Raw genomic sequence first — 21,260 nt, 5'->3', positions numbered from 1 at the left:
ACTCACTCTTAGGTGGGTGGAAGTTCTAAGTCTGGCATGGACGTTGACCCAGTTTTACCTGGTGCAGTATATGATTGTGGTCTAGGGAAAACTTTGAAACCTCGCTAAAATATACAAAGTGAGTATAATAGTGGCCTGTGCAATTCAGTGTAATAGTTTGTTGTCTAGTATAAACTCTTCTGAGTTTATATACAGGAAAAACAAGATGTATCTCATTGCTTACCTCATAGAAAGCAATGAGGACGTGGACAGTATATAAATTTATGACTTATACTAGGCTATACAAGGGAAGTGATAATTACCTGCAGAGGTTGAAGCCCATTGCTAGAGAAAACTTTGACACCTCGCTAAAATATACGAAGTGAGTATAACAGTGGCCTTGGCAATTCAGTGTAATAGTTTGTTGTCTTGTACGAATCCTTCAGAGTTTATATATGTAAAACAAGATGTATCCCATTGCTTACCTCACAGAAAGCAATGGGGACGTGGTCAGTATATAAATTTATGACTTATACTAGGCTACACAAGGGAAGTGATAATTACCTGCAGAGGTTGAAGCCAGCTTGCACAGGGACCCATGGGGGTGTACCCCAAGACATGGGAAAATGAAGAAAGGAAAAGCTAGACACTCATTCATCCCAGTCTTAACCTGAGTAACCAATACCCTCAACCAACTGCTACTTGCCCATCAAGAAGCTTGAGGTATTCTTAAACCACTTGTTGAGCAGCACCCACAGGACCGATAGTGAAAGTACCGAGTCTCCTGTGGGTCACGTCTTTTAAGTAAATGGCTGTGAAAGTAGTTTGTCTCTTCCACACGCCCACTTAAAGTACTTGCAACACGGAGAAGTTGCGTTTGAATGCCAAGGAAGTGCTAATTCCCCTGACATCATGGGCTCCAGGTCAGCGAGCCAGAGGAGGATCGGGAGCCATGGCTCTTTCGACCACTTGGTGGATCCAGGAGGAAACCGGGTTTTTTGTGATCCTCCTCTTTACTTCCCCTGAGCTAACAAACAGAGGTGTTAGTCGGGGCCGTGTTGCTGCAATGCGTTTAAGATAGTAACTCAAACTCCTCACTGGGCATAGTAACAACTGATCTGGGTCATTGGTTACAGAATGGAGACTCGTAATCTGAAAGGGCCTGAATCTATGGTCCAGTACCCCTAGATCTTGAGTCTTAGCAATGAATTCAGGGATGAAACTGAGTGTCACTTCCCATCATCCCCTTGAATAGGCAATGTCATATGAGAGGCCAGGAAGTTCACCGACTCTCTTTGCCGAGGCTAAAGCGAGCAGGAACGCTGTCTTCAAAGTAAGATTTTGGTCAGTTGCATGGCATAAGGGTTCATAGGGAGGTCCTTTTAAGGATCCCAAGACGCAAACCACGTTCCAAGGAGGAGGTCTAATCTCTGACTGAAAGCAAGTGATCTCATAACTCCGTATGAGTAAAGAAAGCTCAAGCTTGAAAGGCGAGGCTTAAGGCTGAGCGATAGCCTTTCACCGCCGAGACCAAAAGAAGCTTTTCCTCCCAAAGCTATACAAGGAACTCCGCTATTACTGGAATAGTGCCATTGAGTGGAGAGATATTCCTTCCACGGCACCAATCACTGAAGACTTTCCATTTAGCCTGGTAGACTGAGGCTGAGGAATTATGCAAGTAACCGGACATTCTCTCCACAACTTGGCGGGAAAAGCCCTTCTAAGAGAGGAGACACTGGATAGTCTCCAGGCATGAAGTCAAAGTGACTGCACGGTCCTGTGAAAGATGTTCGCGTGTGGTTATTCAAGTAGATCTCGTCGTGGAGGTGAAATAATGGATGGTTTGTGTCTAAGAAAGCTTTATTGGTTTTATGTTATGAAACACACTATTACTTCTTTTATTTTTATAGCCCTCTGTGCCCCCTAAAAAGTGCCTTAATCTGTTATTATTTCTTTCTAGGTACTGACAGCAGCCCCCTACACTCAAGAGGGGAATTTAGACTAAGTACTGTACCTGTACATAGGAAAGAAGCTGAGACCATTCTGCTAAGTACATAGGAAGATGGATGTGATTTATTGCCTGTTACTATTGTGTTAGTGGTCTGTGATGATGCTCTATATTCATATTGTCTTGCCGGTGATCTGTAAGTCCTTTACTCTGTTGTTAGACTGAATGAAACAAAAACGAGTGGTTTTTATTTGTGATAAGTAATAAACAGCTCGTGGAAGGGATGTAAACAAATGCATTATAAGGCCATTGTCTATTTCTCGTGTTCGGCAATCAACCCTGTAAAGTTGATGACTATTTTGTGTCTGTGTGCTAAGTAACGAGGAAGAATCTCGTTATATGAGATTGTGTCATAACCATTAATAGTTCACAGGAGCTATTGAAATTGCATATCTGGTCGTAGATCCAGGAAGTGAATTCAAAGGTTAGGAGGAGAGTGACTGTGTTCGAGTTTAGTCTGAATTGTTCCAGAATCATCAAAACCCCTTCCAAGAATGAGAGATTTAGGCACTACTATGGTTGGTCAGAAAAGTTTCGATGACAACGCAACCTTATCACAGGGCAGGTTTACAATTGGAGATTTTCTAGACATTGTTATCATAAGCCCACAGAGATCTACACAGCGTCGTATGCGGCCATACTATTCAGAAGCTACAAATTTTTAAGTAACTTTGCAGCCTTATGGTAGACTGGATATTGATAAGGACAGTATTGATTTAGGGAAAATTATTGTAGTACAGTATTTTCAGTTTTATATATTTTCTTCTAGATGGTTGATTTGATATTGTTTAGAAAACTTGTGAGTGTCCAGCATGTGAATAGTTTTCATTATTATTCAAATCTTTTTTTATCTTGTTATCTTGAGGTTGGAGTGTAAAGGGATGCTAATTCTGCCTTTAATTGCTTATTTGAATTGACAAAACAATGTTAATGTAATCCTAACAGTTTTTTTCTTTTTCAAATAAATATTTTTCTTGTTTTTATAAAGACAAAATTTAATTACAGAACCTTTTACCATGGTGTCCCCTTCTTAGCCACTTTTTTTTTTCCTTAGTAGCAGTTGTTTTTTATATCTTTTTAATAAGTTATTTATCATAATTTTTTTCCCCACACTGTCCTGTTATCAGTACAAACAATTGGTCCCTTTCACCTTATGTTCTTATATTGTACTTCTAGCAAGCTAGCCCAATGAAAGGGAAGTTAAGAAAGAAGTAAGATTCTAGCTGGGTCCCCTTGCCCAGTATAAATCAAGGGGTGTTGCCCAGTGCTCCGTTCTCTTGACCTGTTACCAAGATTTTTGGGTATTCCACCGTTGTATATTTTTTGTGTAGTGAACGTTGGGTTGTGGTCGGCATTCGGACACTAGGCAGTTTGGGTGCTACCTGTGGCCACAGTCCGCAAACCACTACAGAAGATGATCTATTAAAAGTTGCAGTAGGTCCGGAAACCACTCTGCATGATGCCATTGCGGAGCAACAAGGGTCATCATTAGATATTTGGATGTTCTGGTCTTGTTGACCAGTCTTCTCATCAGACAAAATGGGGGAAAGGCGTACACGTCGAGGTTGTCCAGAACAGCAGAAGCTTGCTGTTCAGGGATGTTGCGAACAGATCTACAGTCGGGGAACCCCACAAAGTCGTTAGGACTTTGTTGGCTATCTGACAATTCAAAGACCATTTGGTACCTACTGATTCGCTCTGCTCAGATTGTCCGCAAGCACATTCCTCTTACCGAGAATGAAGCGAGCTAATAGAGACACCGAATGGTCTTCTGACCATCTGAGAATCTTTACTGCAAGATGGCATAGATGCTGCAAAAAGGTACTGCCCTTTTTGTTTATGTAAGCCACTACCGTGGTGTTGTTGCTCATCAACCCCACAGTGTCCTTCCAGCAACTGTTGGAACTGATGGAGAGTAAGGTAGGCTGCTCTTATCTCAAGAAGACTTATGTACTGGTACCTTTCTGACTCTGACCAAAGGCTGGAGATTGTATGGTGCAGCCGGTGAGCACCCCCACCCTTCTTTTGATGATCTGTGAAGAGCATCAAATCCGGAGGGGGAACGAGAAGATTCTGGCCCCGTCGAAGGTTTTCGTCTGCCATCCACCAATTCAAATACGTCACCTAATCCTGACTTATAGGATCAGAGTGTTGGTTCCATCCGGACTTCAGCTGCCATTGCAAGGATCTTATCCTGAGGCGGCGGAACTAAATGGATGAGAGGTTAGATGACCTAGCAGACTCAACCAACAAGAAACCGGAAGGACTTCTTTTCTCAGGAAGGTGTCAGCCACTTCTCTCAAATTGTGTACTCTTTCGACTGATGGGAAAACTTTTTCTTGGATGGTATCTATTATCATATCGAGGTATACCAGCCTTTGATAAGGTTGCAGTAATGACTTCTCGTGATTCATCAGGATCCTAAGATCCTGACAAAACTCTAGAAGTATGTCTCGGTGACGAAAAAGGGTCTTCTCCGAGTCTACCAGGATTAGCCAGTTGTCCAGATACCTGAGGAGACAGATGCTGTTCCTGTGAGCCCGAGATGGCACTAGGGCGAACACTCCGGTGAATACCTGAGGAGCTGTCGCGAGACCGAAGCAGAGAACCTTGAACTGGTATAGCTTTTCTTCCTGTTTGAACCTTAAATACTTCCTTGAAGACAGATGGATAAGGATTTGGAAGTATGCGTCCTTCAGATCCAATGTGAACATGAAGTCCCTTGGACAAATCGCTTGAATGACTGTGTCTGCTGTCTCCATTCTGAACTGAGTCTGTTCCACAAACTTGTTCAGAGAAGAGAGATCGATGACTGGTCTTCAGCCCCCAGTCACCTTTTTCACCAAAAAAATTCAACTGTAGAAGCCTTGGGACCCGTCCGCAACCTCTTGGAGGGCGCCCTTCTGCTGCATGGTCTTGACTTCGGCCCTGAGGGCCAGCTCCTTTGCGGATCCCTTCGCATAGAAGCTTAGATGCATTGGATCACGAGTCAGAGGAGGGAGAGATTGAATGAACGGGACGCGATACCCTAGGGCGATCACTTCGACCGTCCAGGGTTCTGCCCCATGAAGCTGCCACCTCTGCCAGCAGCGCTGTAGGCATCCTCCCATAGGTGGTAGGTGAAGAAGAATGCCATTCTTAATGAGAGCGACCACCTCGGCTACCTCCCTTTCCTCCCTTCTTTCCTCTGAAGGACTTGGTTCCTGTTTGGCCTTTGGATGGAATTGGCAGCTTAGACAGCTTTGAAGGTCCCGAGGACCTAAAAGCTGAAGGGTGAGAAGAGGAAGATACCTGCTGAGTATGAGATGACTGGGAAAGTCTAGCATAGGGCCTCGATGTCATGGCCCTATGGAGGAGAAAGTCGTTTGACGATTTCCTCCATCACACAGCAGAAGGGTCCTTCCTGGCACCGCGCTGAAGGAGACGCAGAAGTTCCTCCTTCAAAGGAGGTCCCGAAATCCCTAAGTCGGCCACACCTGCAGAAGATCTGAAAGGGAGAATGGCTACCTGGCGGCTGGAAGTGAAGTTGCTCCTCTAGGGGAAGCAATAACTCTCCCAGTACCCCGGGGTCGCCAAGGAGTTATTCGGTCTGCGCTCCTATTCAATCATCCCTTGGAAGAGCGTGAGCGAGAAGGAGCTCTTGAAAGAGATCTGGGGGTGCGGAACGAAGAAGACCGGACTTTCCTCGCCCCTGAGGAAATAAGATCCAGCTTGGTCTTCTTCTTACACTGTCCAAATTTCTCCAATTGGGAAGCAGGCCACTCCCTACACTGTGCACAGGGCGAATCCTGCTCGCAGCGATGCCCTCTGCACAAAGGACACAGAGAGTGTGGGATGGTCTCCAATAATGACATGAAGGTACCTCAAACCATGGACAGGTTCACATGAAGGCAATCGAAGAGAAAACATGCACACCTGAAAAGAAAAAGAATATCAAAAAGTCCAATGACAGTCTGGGCTGTGAGTACAGTATACATAGAGGAGGGGTACCCCCCAGCAACTCCCATCTTTCCGCTCAAGCGGTCAGGCAGGGTTGCCACCTCGCATTCTAAGTCTAATGGCTACCTTCCAGCTAAGCCAAAAGATAATGCAAATAAATAACGGAAGGTTTGTTAGTATGGGAACAATTAGAAAATGGATACATTCAATAAAAGTTGTAGTACTGTATACATAGAGAAAATATAAACATACACGTAAAAATACAATACATCTGACAATAGTGTTTTTATCCTTGTTGAAGGCGTACAGTATAATACAGCATAGGTTTGTTAATGTATCCCAAATGAAGTACTCTTAGCTTCATTACTTTCTTGAATCGAAAAATTAATTCCTGAATGATTGCCAATAGTATATGCTTAATCTGTGATTGTTAAAGATAAATAAAAATAAGCTAAAATATCTCATCTATATCTCAAACCAAGAATTACAATATGATAAAAAATATTCACAGCAACAAAAACTTGTTCGGGAGAGAAGGCCTACTGTTTACATATGTATTTAGATGTTTACAAGTGTTCTCATGGTGCAAGTATGCACTGAAGTTGTCCTTTTTAAACTTCGCTATCTTTCTCAATTTTAGCTATGGGTCCCAAAAAAGTAAAGTTAGTGAATTCAAGTGTCATGTTGTAATGATGTAAGATGAATTATATTTGGACAAAGAGAAACAGGGGAAAAAGTAATAAACATTGTCCAGACCTTTAGCCTGGCTTGGATAATGATATCCATCTTTCATTTGTGCCCAATAAGCAGAAGAAATGCTAAGTTTAAGGAAAAATTAACTGTTAATGTTTTAATATTACTGTATTACATATTCTAGTATTCTTTCTGTTTTTTGATAAAATGATAGATTGTACATACTTTTTTATAGAGGAGATATCCAACCTACATTGAAAATTTAATTATGCATGGTGCGCCTACTGGAACCAATTAACCCTTTTACCCCCGGGGTATCTGGAAATTTCCAACCCTTAACCCCCAGGGGGTTATTTTTTTCCCAGCACATTTTGCAGTATATATTTTTTAAATTGCTCTAACAACCTTAATTTTTGTCATAGAGAGGTCAGGTTGGTCTCATTCTTTCGGAAAATGCCTGAATTTTCTCAAAAAATTATCAAAAAATATGAAAAACAAATTTTTATAGCATTTTTTTGCAAGGACGTACCGGTACGTCCATGGGGGTAAAGGGATGGCTTTTGTGAAACGTACCAGTACGTCCTTTGGGGGTAAAAGGGTTAATAAAGTAAGACAGGTATTATTGTATACCTTATATACAAGAAAATAAAATGTAAACCTTATATACCAGAAAATAAAATGTAACAATAGGATTGGTAAAGTCAACCTAAGTTACACAATGATGCCCTAATTATATCAAGTTAATCTAGGGTCATGGACACCAGAGTATGGATTCAATCTCACAATGCCACTCATCATTCTTGTACTTTGTGGTTCCTGTAGGAGAGGGTTCAGGAGGTTGAGAGGATAAAGTTTATTCTCATTTTCAGCTTGAAAAGCTCTCTCTTAGTATACATTAGCAATTGACCTACAGATAGGATTTGTCAAAATAAAATTCTTTCCTTCATTTCTTCAATTTCAGCTATTCATAATGAAACTGAGGCCTTGGAAATCCATAATTCCACATAAACTTTGAAATCCTGGACAACTCTTGTGACCTTATTTGTTTCATTTCAAGTAACACAGCAGACACTACTATAAGCATATCTATTCAATTATGCAACTTCATTATTAGTAAAGGACATATAAATTTTAAATATTGCATCTCTTTGACCTAACTAAAGATAAATTATACTGAAAGTAAAACTTACTGGTTTATTGAATGTCTTAGGAATCTGTCTTTTATCCTTTTTAGAGTTCAAGAAATTGTGAAGCCTTAGACATTTGGGTGCAGCACACTCCTCAAATTTCTTCTGTCTATTTTGAGCAACCTGTAAAAATATCAATAATTACTATAAGCAATGAAATGCTATGAAAATTTGGGTTCCCAGTTTGTCACAAAAAAAGAAGTTTTTTTAAATCAACAGAAAAATAACTTACAGCTAAAGTTATTATTATCAATGTGAATCAAACCTTCTCTACATATTACATCCATAGCTTGATTCTAGGGGGAAAAAAATTACCTAGCGTGAAATTCTCAAAAAATTCTAGTCACTTACATGAGATACAAAAAAATTCTTTCTTAGAGACTAACATTTAAATGAAGACAAAATAAGTTAAAAATGTCTTTTTGTACTTTTCCACAAAGAAAATACCATAAAAATTAATAACTATAAAAACATTTTTTTGGACTTTGGGAAGTCTTAAATTCTTCAAGAAATTTAGGGCATTTTTTACTCATAATTAATACTATCTATTTTTCATACAGTAATGTACATGTATGGGTAGTACAGCAATCCTAAAACTACATAAAGATAGTGATAAAATTTTGATTGAGGAAGGAGTCAGACAGGGAGACTCCCATCTCTCCTAAATTAATCACAGCAAGCCTAAAAGAAATTTTTAAGAATTTAGATTTTAGTTTTGAAAAATATAGGAATTAACATTAATGGGGAATACCTTAACAAGAGATTTGCAGATGACATAGTTCTGTTTAGTGAATCAGGGGAGGAATTGCAAAAGCTGATAATAAATTTTAATGGAGAAATCAGAAATGTAGGACTGAAAATTATTATGAGTAAACCCAATATAATGTTCAATGAAAATGCAGAAAGATAACAGATTTGTAAGTAATTTGTATTTTTCCTAGTATAAAAACCTTGAGCTATTTATAGGGGTATACTTTCGACATAGTTGAAAGAAGAGCCATGATAATTTTAATGAGGGATAACTATCCCATCCACTAGTTAGTGGGTGGGGGGTGGGGTAGACTGGCTACCCCGCTCACTCACACCTCTTGGCTGAGTAACCACTTTGCTTTAAGGCAGGACTTCTCGGGGGACAGGGTGGCAGGCCAATTTGAATAAATATCTCCAGGTCTGTATACTAGTATTTGTTCCGGCGTAAATATAAACCCTCCGCTATTTATAGGGGTGACTTACTCTTAGGAGGGAGGAAGTCCTCACCAACTGGCCTTGGCCATGACCCGGGGTCCTCTCTATTTCGATCTGTGATCGATAGTAGAAGGGACCCTACCCTGGCTAAAATCAAGTGCCAATATGAGGTAATGCACTGATAGCAGCCTGTAGATGCTTGTGTGTGAGTGGAACTAACAGTGTGGCTTGTCTTTAACATAGGAACTCGAGTACAAAACCTATTGTTCTTAAGACTTACCTAATAACCTCCTTCAAAAAGGTATTGGGGACATAACAAAGTATTATTCTATACTTAGGAGGCACAAGGGAAATGAGTCTTACTTGCAGCGGTGAGGTCAGCTATGCTGAGGCTTGCAGAGCTGTTTTCCCCTGAGGGGAGAAGGTGCAAGGAAGAAAGGAGCCAGTCATTCTTACTCATTCACCCCAGACTAATCCGGTTAACCTCAGCCCTCAACACTCTGCTACTTGTCCATCAAGGAGCCTGAGGTGTTTAGACCATTTGTTGTGCGACCACTACAAGACCGATGGAAAAGGTCTCCATGCTCCTCTGGGTTACGTCTTTGCAGGTAGTGGGCCGTGAAGGTCAATTGACGCTTCCACATGCCCACTAACAGTATCTGCACCACAGAGTAGTTTCTTGAACGCCAGGGACGTAGCAACTCCACTGACGTTACGAGCTCTGGGTCTTAGGATGGAGGAGGATCTAGATTGAGAGCAACCTAAATAGCCTTTCGATACCAGAGGGGAAGGAAATCCTTGTGATCCTCCTCTTGACCTTCCCCGTGCTGGTCAACAGTGCAGACACATGGGGGCGAGCTGGTGTCGTTCTTTTACGGTAACATCACAGACTCCTCACTGGGTAATACCCCAGTTGATAGGTCTTCGGTTACCGAATGAAGATTCTTTGTCCAAAATGTGCTGCACCTAGGGTACAGCACACTTGGATTTTGAGTCTTGGTAATCAACTCAGGGACGCCGCTGAGGATTACTTCTCCCCGTCTCCTAGAGTAGGAGACATCAGAAGATGGATCATACAACACACTATCTCTCTTGGTCAAAGCCCAAGTGAGTAGAAAGGGCCGTCTTCCATGTAAGGAAGTGATCTGCTGCCGGGCATAAAGGTTCGTAGAGAGGGGCCTTCAGGGACAGACGGACCCGAACCGCGTTCCCAGGAGGAGGTTGAGATCCGACGGGGGACAAATTATCTCAAACTTTGTATAAGTAAAGGCATCAATGGGAGAGAATCCCCTTCCATGACATCAGTCACAAAGGACCGAACATTTCGCCTGGAAGACCGAAGCTGAAAAGTGTCTGAGGTGCCTAGACATCTTTTCCGCAACTCGTTGCGAAAGGCCTCTCTGAGAGAGGTGGTGTAGGACCATCCCAGGCATGAAGTCAAAGCAAAGCTACGGCTTAGGAAAGTGTTAGCATGTGGCTGCTTGGAAGATCGTGTCATGGAGGAAGATCCCTCGGAACTCCGTCGGGAGCTGCAGAAGGTCCGGGAACTATTCTGCGGGATGCCATAGTGAAGCTATTGGAGTCATTGATAAGATCTTGCTTATCCTGACTTGGTTGAAGACTTTCTCACCAGACCGAATGGGGGAAAAAAGCACACCTCAAGGCTGCCCCACCGATCTTGGAATACGTCTTGTTTGAGGGCCTGGTGTTCCGGGACTGGGGAACAGTCGAGCGGGAGCCTGAAGTTCAGGGCCTTTGTGAGCATGACCACAGTCGGGGACCTCACAAAGTTAAGACTTTGTTGCATACAAGATGATTTAAAGACACTAGGAGCCCACTATCTGAGTGGTCCAGTTCAGATTATCTGCAAGCACATTTCTGTACCAGGAATGACGCGAGCGGATGGGGGCAACTAGTTGTCCTCTGTCCATCTGAGGCTTTGTATTACTAGATGGTTCTCTAAAAGTGGTGAATGCCAGTACCTTTCTGAATCGGGCCAACGGACGAGGATGGAATGGTGCGACATATGCTGGGCCCCCCATTTTGATGCATTAAAGAGTATCAGATCCAGAGGGGAGACGAGGAGATAGGTCTCTTTGCTGAGGTTCTCGTCTGCCACCCACCATGCGCGGTTCATCCAGTGGGGGGGGATGAGGATTGCATAGCAATTAACACATTTCAAGGTGATGTCGAAACGTGCAACTATTTGCATGTTCTTGCAATGAAGGGGAGGATCTGTCCTCCCTCCGACTGCCACCAATCTAGAGAGGTTGGCTGAATAAGACTGATACCAATCAGTAAACCAATTAATCAGTACAGCTTATGTTATAAGGACAAATCTCCATAGAGATTGCCTTCCGGACAGGAGACTGTACGGTAATTACCAAACGCATCCAACCAACCCAGAGAAGAGATTGAGACGTATCTTCAATCTATTGTTGGATGGGTAATAAGCATAGGTCTACTATGGAGTAGTAACACCGAACTGGGAGCATGACAAGCATACATGCGTAGCTCGACTTAAAGTCATGTCTGGAACTCAGTTGGAGAACGTTGAAAACGTTTGTAGCGGAGATTTCTCCTTCTAAGGACTAAAATGTTCGTACTTCTCCGTCTCCGATCGGTAAACTAGCAATTATATTGAATGCTCCCTACTAGGGAATAGATATGCTTATGAGAAGTTTCAGGACAAAGTTATTGTAGGAGACTAATACTTCCGATCGAGAGAAAAGAAAAAATGCCTATAAGAAGGCAGAACGTAAATGTCGTATGTCTGGTTACAGGAAAGTAGCCAAGTAATGTACTGACTGACCTGGATTCAGTAAGGGATATACCGATAGCTATACAACTTAATAGAACGGAGTTCTATTTGCAAGATGTATTTAGCCCTTATTGGTAGAAAGATCGCTTGCCCGCACATGTACTTGCCCGTCTGCGCTAGTACATGCGTAATCTCTGCCTTCAGGAAACTTTTGAAACGAATCTGGTTGCGGGAATAATGTATGTGCGACGAATCGCAACATTATTGCCCAAGGAATTTTTGATCGTTGACTAGCTTTAATAATTTTTTCAATGAGAGCGTACATGTTCTTAAACAAAATATAAAGTTATAAAAGCGATCATTTCTCCTTTGGTTTGCCCCTCCTCTTTATGGGAAGAGCTAGCCAGTGTTCATACACAGACAAGGATGTCTGGTTCCCTGTGGGCGGGGTTTGAAATGTTTGTAAACGTAATGAAAAGCTGCCCACGATGTTGCTCTCGTTCTAAAACGTAAGCTAATACTGCTCCTTCGGGACTAATTGTTTGAGACAATAACCCTTCAAGGGTAGAATAGAAAGTCTCAGAAGTCTATCGCGTAAAACAGTCAAGTCTTTGTACCCGAGGTACAATGACGAGAGCGGCTGACTCAATCCAACGGTAGAACCCAAGTTTATGACAATAACCTCACAGTTTTGTCTTGGCTGGAGCGCATGCTCTGGGAAGGCTTACGGCCTTTATGAAGTTTTAACAATATCCGTTGAAGTTCTGTAAAACTTCTCAGGAACGAGAGTCTCCCGAAAAGGGTGAAGTCTTGTATGTGGGGGTTTGCTTCAAGAAGACCAGACATAATTGCCATCGACCGCTTACCCGAAGGAGTTGCCATCGAACGCTTTCTCGCTAGCAAAAAAACTACCATCTAATTCAGGCAAGGCCTGTCAGGGGAAATGAACTAGAATGTGAAGAATTTTTCATTCCCCACTAATTTCCATCTGCTAACCCAACCACTCGAAGTGGGAGGGTGGAGGGAAGATGGCGGTGGTTCGTTCGAAAACAAAAGGATCGGTGCTGGCGAAACCAGCCTAGCTGACATAGTAACCAGCTGGGAGTGTAGAGTGACGTATTAAGTCACGCTTTTGGAAGACCCATCCCGTAGGGAGGGGGGAGGTCGACCATAGAGTTTTCAGAAGAAAAAAACTCTGGATCGCGGGAACCAAGAGATTCGGCGCGACGAGAACCTAAGGGTTCAGAATCTATTTCGTGAATTCCTTTCTCACGACCCTAAGGGATGTTGTGACGAGAACCCGCAGCAACTCTGTCGCTGATTCCTGATGGAATCTTCAGTGATCGTGGTGCGTGAACCCACCGCAGACCAGAACCCAAAGGAATTATATCATAGTTACCTGTAGGGAGACGGAAACCCCTAGGCAGCAGGCATCCCTCAGGGTTTTGGAACCTCACCTGGCTTCTGAACCTTCTTACCTGTGGGAGGATTCCCAGCAGGCAAGAGCGGTACAGGCCTGGGCGTTGTCACGTGGGCAACTGCTGTCTTTGAGGCAATTGAAAACATTAAGTGGGCTGCGCAAGCCTGAGAGTTCAACATAATGCTGATCGCGCATGACAAGATGGACGCACGTAGAGTTGGTGTCGTGCACCATGATGGTCGCGCGCATGAACACTCCATGCGACGAGAGTTCGAGTACTCTCTGTCATAAGAGTAAAACTCTTGATGGCGATGATCGCGCGCGTAGTTTTGGTTGTGAGCACTGAGATGGTCGCGCATGTAGCGCCAATAGCGTGCGCGAACACTTCGCGCAACGAGAGTCCGAAGGATCTTTGTCATTAAAGTAACACTCTTGATGACGATTGTCACGCGCGTAGAGTTGGTCATGTGCGTAGCACTGATAGCATGCACGACAATAAACATTGTCTCTCTCTTTCTCTCTCTCTCTCAGTGTTCTTTTATTACAAAGAAGTGTCATATGTAAGTGAAGAAAATTAAAAATCAAAAAGAAAAAAAAGTGTAACCTAGTGTAAGTTAGAGTAAGTTACGGTACGTTATCGCAGTCACCATCTCTACCTCCTCGCCGAACGTCCGTCTCCTCCTGCGTAGCAAATCCTACACCTGCGTTGGCTTGTCTCTAAGGTAAAGTGACAAAAAAAAACCTTTTTTATCTATTATTTCTTTATAATTATTCTTTTTTACATCTCTCTTATATAATGCAATTGTATTATTGTTATGTGTAATTATGTGTAGTAATTTATTAAGGAGTTATCATAGGTTTTAGGGCTGTAGAATGAATTACAGAAATTACAGTGTATTCTTATGGGAATATTTGCTCCAAATACGATTGTTTTAACATACGAAGCAGGTCCCGGAACGAATTAAGATCGTATGTAGATGTTCCACTGTATGTGTATATATATATATATATATATATATATATATATATATATATATATATATATATACTGCCTCTGTTAAAAACTCAGAATTAATTTTTTAGTCAAAATTAAATAATATTGTAATACACTCTGAGAAAATTAATTATTTCAGTCCAAAAACATATCAATGAGAGAGAGAGAGAGAGAGAGAGAGAGAGAGAGAGAGAGAGAGAGAGAGAGAGAGAGAGAGAGAAGGGGGTATATCTTTATTATACATTTTGTATAAAAGTGAACTGTTTCTAACTCCGCATCCTTGAGTTAACTTTCTTCTCTACATGGATCTACTATTTCAAGGCTGGTTTTTATCACATACTCTTTTTCCATGAATGACAAGAATAATTCTTTATATAGTAACGAAACTTTTACGTGTAGTGCAGTACCATAACAACTACTCTGCCTGACTGAAGAAAAGGCACTAGAGTTTCTGCAAAACTCAATAAAAAATGGTACTTCAATAAAATGGATCATGAAGACAATTGAAAATTAATTGTGCAGACATAACTCCCCTGAAAACTGGTATAATTGAAATAACAATTCAGAGCTTTCCAATGCTCTAATATACACATCAATTGTTTAAATGAAATTAAATTTGTAGCAAACAGAAGCATATAAATTGTTGGAGACATTCATAGAGGTAACATACCTCTGTTTCTTATTCAATCAGAAAATTCCAAGCACATAGTAAAAGTAACTCTATAACAAGATATTTGATTATGTTGTTTTCATATTGAATCCTATCAGATAGAATATATTTTCCATCGATTAAAAGCTTCGCTAATCCTACGCTAAAGTAATCCGTTACCTTTCTCCTTCCATAGAGTTAATTTCTTGACTTTTTCCTCCCACCTAGGGTCCCACAGGAGGAGTAGATTCCCTCATTAACAAGAAAACAACCATTAAGAAAAAATTGTGGAAAAATGAAAGGATATATTTTTTCTATTCTCAAACCTAAAAATTATTGTGCAAAAGCGTACGATACCTAAAGTATGTATCGTACATCATAATGGGCCCAAAATAATCGTGCATGTATTATGATTATCACACGAATGGCAATCCTACTGGCGAGGGACAATCCTCCGAAGGGGATCGTCTGGCAGGTGAATGCGGCGAGCCAAAGAGACGTCTCTCTGCCAAAAGCGAAGGTGAGAGTCTGAGACGAAGAGGACCACAAACTCTACCAGTTCAGCGCTGACAAGGAAGAACCTCCGCAGGGGAGGACTGCTCAGCAGGATGAGCTCTAGCAGGTCTCCGGATGGGTGTCTCTATGAGGTTGTACGAGCCGCTCAGAAAAGGAGAGAATCATTCTCTCAATATCTCTGAAAGCAGGAACAGAAGGCCTTGGTGCTATTGTGCTTCCTGCCACTGCTGAGGATGATCAAACAGTCTGTCGGTGCCGTTCTAGAATGAGTCTTTTTATTAACACTGGAACAGCCACTGATGGTTAACCCCCTAGAACGACCAAGCGGTCAAAATGGGCGGTAATTATCCCAGCATTGACAAGATTCTGTTCGATAACTTCCCATCTTGTTCCATCCTTGCCAGTCAGAATAGTAGTAGAAGTTGTTTGCACATCTAGAGTATCTTCTTTGTTTGAAAGAGCAACAGTGCTTTGCAACGGTTCGTTTTCATTACCCCTATCGTCATGATAATCATCAGATTCAGATGAACTTTCTTGATTGGGGATATACTCATTTTCTTCATCTTCAGATATTGGATCTCCTTCAGACTCAGATTCAGATAGTGTCGACAAATACAGTATGTCACAATTTCATCATTCGACAGAGTGTTTGTTCGACATATTTACCCTTTAGTACTTCAGGGGAAACTGACTGAAACAATAACACGCCATCAGACTTACAGGCGTCGGGAATACACGCTGCCAAACGTTTTGACTGGGGCACCACCAAAATTACCATTGTATTGCTGCCTAGCGGTCAAAATGACCGTTCGGTCGTTCTAGGTATTACCTAATATATCTCAAAGGATTATAGCATATTTTAATTTTCACTTACTATCAATATATATCATGAAAAGTTAGGAAAAGTCAATAAGTATCAAGTTTGTTGGGGAAAGATTATAATAGCTCTATGCATCCGAAAATCAAAATGCCGTCAAAATGACCGCTTTGTCGTTCTAGTGTTAAACAGCAGTGAGGGGAAAAACATGGGCGTTCCCCTGAAGTCTGAGGGGATCTAAATGAGGTGCCTAGCTACCCCATACTGGTTAACGATACTCCCAAAACTTCAGGACATGAGATGGTCTGGATTGACATCTCATCAGTTACACACCCCAAGGTCATGACTGATATGGCTAACTGAAGGCGAGTCAGGTCCCTTAAAGCTCACTATCTGAGTTTGCCTGGCAAGAAAGATTGTTAGGAAGTTTCCTTGCCTGCATTGAATCAGGCTACAGAGCAACCTGGGATGTTCGCAGACCTTCATCAAGAGAAAAGCTCACCCACCCAGGATGTGCAACATTGAGCCTGGCTTCTCTGCGAGAATAGGGTCTTTACAAACTCGCGCTAAAGAGATGAACTCATGCTCATCACAACCCCCACAGGGGATTGGCAAGTAGCCTTATACCCTCCTACCAGAGTTGGAATTCGTTTACATGGGGACGAATAAGGCTATGCTGAACTGGTTGAACAGCAGGTTCTCCCTCATCAGAGGAAGAGATCCCGAAAGGTCTGGTCTCACAAAACTTCATGATTTTTGTTGTGCCCAATGGACATGATATACTGTAAACAATAACCCTGAAGGATTATAGCCTACACAAGACTTGTAGATGGGAGAGATGGAGACCGCAAGAAGCCGACAGACATCGCCATATGCGGCAATTATCCCACAGCGAAAATTGCTCATGAGAAGCGGCGATTGTAAGCGGTCAGCAGGCATCATCATCTATGGCAATGACCCTGAAGGGAAATTGCTTACAAACCTTGTTGTACAGAAGGCCCAGGGGGGTGACCACTCTGGTGAAGGGCACCCTACCTTTGAACATAATAGTTTCCCAATACCTGCAGGTGGGGAAGGGAGCTCTATTGCAAACAGGAAGGCTGTCCTAAACCTGTGGTTGGCGAAGAGCATCCTTCCCGTGAATGAGATGGTTGCCCAACACCTGGAAGTAAATCTCCAAGCAGCACACTCTGCTTCGAGGCCGAAGCTAGTTTCGGGGTCCACCCCCGAAGAGATCATCCTGATTATAAAACAGTGAGAGGAACCAGTCTGCAACTGTTCTCGTTCCTACACCAAAGCTACAGGAATGAAGGCGAACAGAAGTAGAGAGCTGCAGTTAAGGGCACAAGAACTCTATCGTTGCATTACCTCCTGAGTCTCAGAAGGGAAGACCGTGGTCAACCCTGTGGAGGGGGGACTGAGCGCTCCTGTTCTTCCTCTAACTGCAGCACTCTCAAAAACCATGCTTTAAACGGGGAGACCCGAACGTCTAAAGTAAGGCAGGAGTGCGGCAACAAGAGAGACCCCAGGTAAAAGACGCCGCTGCTTCCCTAAAAACAACGGTGTCTGCACCTATGGGAAGCCGGGGGTCAATGACATTGTTCTACTCGTTCTTCCTCTGAAGGAAGCCAAACAAGTAGACTACTCAAAAGTCAAAAGCCACTTTATTAAGGGAGAGAGAAAGACAGAATGTCTACTCGCTCTCAAGCCAAAATAATAAGTGGCTTGTTGTCGCTACTGCGTGTGTGAGCGAGATGGTTGGTCCTACCCTCCGCTAACTAGCGGTGGGTAGTTACAACTTGCTATAAGACTTTTGGCTGGTTTCAGCTGTTGTTGAAATATATCTCCATAGTATAAAGTTTCAGGTTTGTATTTGGTGTCAGAACAAATTAACCTAAATAAAGCTAATGCACACTTGGTCGGGATTCACTATAATTATCCAGAAACTGACTACAATACAGTATAATTAAAGGTACAGTAATACATTACTGAAGTGTCGTGTCCTGGACGTTGGCGGTCAGTCGCCTCTACCTCTCCCTGTCTCTAGCCATTTGTATCACTTGATTTGGTGTATAATTACCCTCCAAGCCAACCATAATACTGTCCATGTACTTTTTCCTCTGCCTCCCCCTCAACCTCCTCCCCTCTATCCTCCCAGTGAGACATTAGTGCTCTATTTTCTTTCTTATTATGATGTGCCCAACAAAATTCAGTTGTCTCTTTCTTATTCAATTTAACATTGCTCTCTGCACCCCTAGTCTTGCCATTACCTCCTCATTTGTTACTCTGTTCCTCCAAAATGTTCTTTGAATCCTCCTATAAAACCACATCTATGCTGCATTTAGCTCGTTTCCCAGCTCTCTTGTTATTTCCCAGCTTTCTGATCCATACATAAGGGCAGACCCAACAAATGTTCTTAAAGCTCTAATTCTTGTTTGTGCACCAATTCTATTATTTTTCAGTAGATTTCTCATGTTTTTTATAGGTATTTTTGGTTATCAGGATTCTCCTCTCTATTTCTCGTTTTGATCTACCATCTTGAGTCACCATACTACCCATATAAACAAAGTTATTTGATTACTTTATTCTTTCATTGTCTAATGTTATGTTGCCTACTGGGGGTTCTGGAGCCTTTGATGTCACAACCACTTCAGTTTTCCTTACATTTACTCTTAGTTCCATTAATTCACTCTCTGTTCGCTGTATCTCAAATTTGTTGCATAACGAATGTTATCTTTATTAACTCCACTAATACTAATCCCTTCCATACCTACAGTCTTATGCTTCTCAAGATAATTTACCCATATATAGCAAATAGATCTAGGGACAAAACACATCCCTGGTGCACTCCTCTCTCTCTATTTCTATCCATAATGTCAAATTGTTATTGATACAGTATTGACTGCTGCCTGTTGACTCCAGTATAAGTTGGTAATGACTCTGATGTCCTTCCAGTCAAGGTTTAATCTTTGCAGGATTTCTATTAGGTCTGTGTGCTTCACTTTATATTGAATGCTTACTCATAATAAATAAAGCACATATACACAACTTTTTGCATTTCAATAGATCTTTCTGTTATTGTTATGATAAAAATATTATTTCTTATTCCTTTCCCCTTAACAAAACCATACTGGTCTTCAGCAATTTCTGGATTTACCTTTAGTTTTATTCTGTTTAAAATTTCTTTAAGTATAATTTTTGTAATATGACTCATCAAGCTGATGGTCATGAATAAATTATATTCTACTGCACCAAGTTTCTTAGGTATTGCTAAATAGCCTCCAATGAGGCTATGTTAGCCTAGGCAAGGTGTACATACCTTAAGTTAACCTTCCTTTGTAGTCATAAAAATGTAACAATTTGAACTTGTTGAAATGAAATGAAGTTACAAATATGGTGTTGGCAACCAAAAACCCCCTTCATGTTACTAAGGGACAAATTGTCTAAGACAGTAAAATTACTGTACTTACAAAATTATACAAAACTGGAGGCCATACAAACAACTTATAGAATTTTTACTGCCCAACATGACATCGCTGATTTAGCCCATAGATCTCAGTGTCAATGACCTTAGATGTCAGGATGCCTGATAACTCATAATCAATTATCAATAGCCCATAGATCAAGGAGTTATTTATGCTTTCAAGGCTCTTTATAGGGAAAACTCCCTGCAACATCTGATCAAATCTATGGAGGCATAAGAACAGGTGTCATAATCAATTGCCGATCAGTGTTTCTCTTCCACAAAAAAAAGAAAGACATGGATACTACTCCGTTAGCAAAAATAGAAGTGACTTCACTGGACAACATTTTAGCACCACCTGAAAAAGCAACTGCTGAAGTGGTGCTTTCAGAAGAGCAGTAATGCTATTCTTTGCTGTGCAGTACATTTACCTCACTATTGTCATCATCTAAATATGTCAGTATTGCACAGCTAATCACCATTATTATCGTCATTGATCAAGTTTACGTATCATCACTGGCGAGTGTTCCGATTTTAATTTTTTCTTTTACTTATATGTAGGGAAGGAGTAAAATTTAGCCTAAAAGGAGTTCAACAGGTTAATAAGAGTGTTGGAAAGGTTTATAGGAGCATAAATTCATAAAGCTAATAAAATAATATTAGAAAAACTACAAAAACAATAGAAAAATATACCATCGATGTGTGCATCTACATAGCGGTGTACCAGGTTTTGTGGGGATGCCTGGAACATAACATCAACGATAGCCGGGGGATTACCATAGTTCTTCGCAACATAAGATAGTTTTCAGCACACATTCTGTTTAGTACGAGATCAATCACAGGTAGCAGGAGCACTGCTTGCCAGCACTTCTTCCTAGTGTGGAATAGTTTTCAGAGAAAGAGAAAGAGATCAGTCGGTCATTCAGGAGAGGAAAAAAAGGGCAGCACACTTCATCCCAAGTGACGGTGCGCATGCTTGGTCCTGTATGAGATAGGGCACCAGTACCAGGGGCATAAGCACTTGTACGGCATATAGAGATACCTAGATACCTGCCCAGGATGAATTAGCTCTTGGTGCCACACAATCCCTCCCATTGCACACTCGAGGAGAGATCAGTCACAATCACACGTTCACAATTCCTATCGATTCCAAGACTTCTTCGATGATGTCTTCAACTTGTTCTTTTTCTAGAAGTCACAGCATGAAGAATCTAACAAATATCAGGCAAAGGAAGAACTTGAAGGTTCCTTTCTACAGAGGTCAGGTCACCAAAGATGCTCCCAGGGGATAGAACTACAAGGGATTCTTCAGAGACACCAATACCAGGTGATAGGCCCTTAACGTCTTTCTGGGATCAGGAAGATTCTGCACAAAGTACAAGCGATGTCTAAGGCCTGCCAACCTCCTTAGGTCACATCGTTGTAAGGCCCCATTAGCGAGGGAATGAACAGCAACAGACAACTCAGCCAACAGTAATAAGTATGTTGTGGATATTGGCAGGTTTGTATAGAAGACTCTCACACATCTACAGTTTATCCAGAAACAACTACATATTTTTTTCTTCCATTAATATCCCTCAAGCATGATTATCTACGAGCACATTTATTCATTCTAAAAGAAAAGCAAACTATTAAAACAGAATATGAGG

The 21,260-nt window shown here is 41.7% G+C and overlaps 1 protein-coding gene across 5 annotated transcripts in view; it reads right to left on the bottom strand.

Moving 5' to 3' along the window:
- The window catches only part of LOC137651745 (transcription factor SPT20 homolog), a 589,276-nt gene that overhangs the window by 444,138 nt on the left and 123,878 nt on the right, over window positions 1-21,260 (bottom strand). For all 5 annotated transcript variants that reach the window (XM_068384967.1, XM_068384977.1, XM_068384972.1 and 2 more), the window contains exon 6: window positions 7,810-7,929. In XM_068384967.1, the coding sequence (XP_068241068.1) occupies window positions 7,810-7,929 (120 nt within the window). The remainder of the gene's footprint in view (window positions 1-7,809; window positions 7,930-21,260) is intronic.

Source organism: Palaemon carinicauda, chromosome 1 (assembly GCF_036898095.1).
Source record: "Palaemon carinicauda isolate YSFRI2023 chromosome 1, ASM3689809v2, whole genome shotgun sequence".
In the NCBI taxonomy this organism is placed as follows: Eukaryota; Metazoa; Arthropoda; class Malacostraca; order Decapoda; family Palaemonidae; genus Palaemon; species Palaemon carinicauda.
This window is presented reverse-complemented; position numbering and strand designations above follow the sequence as displayed.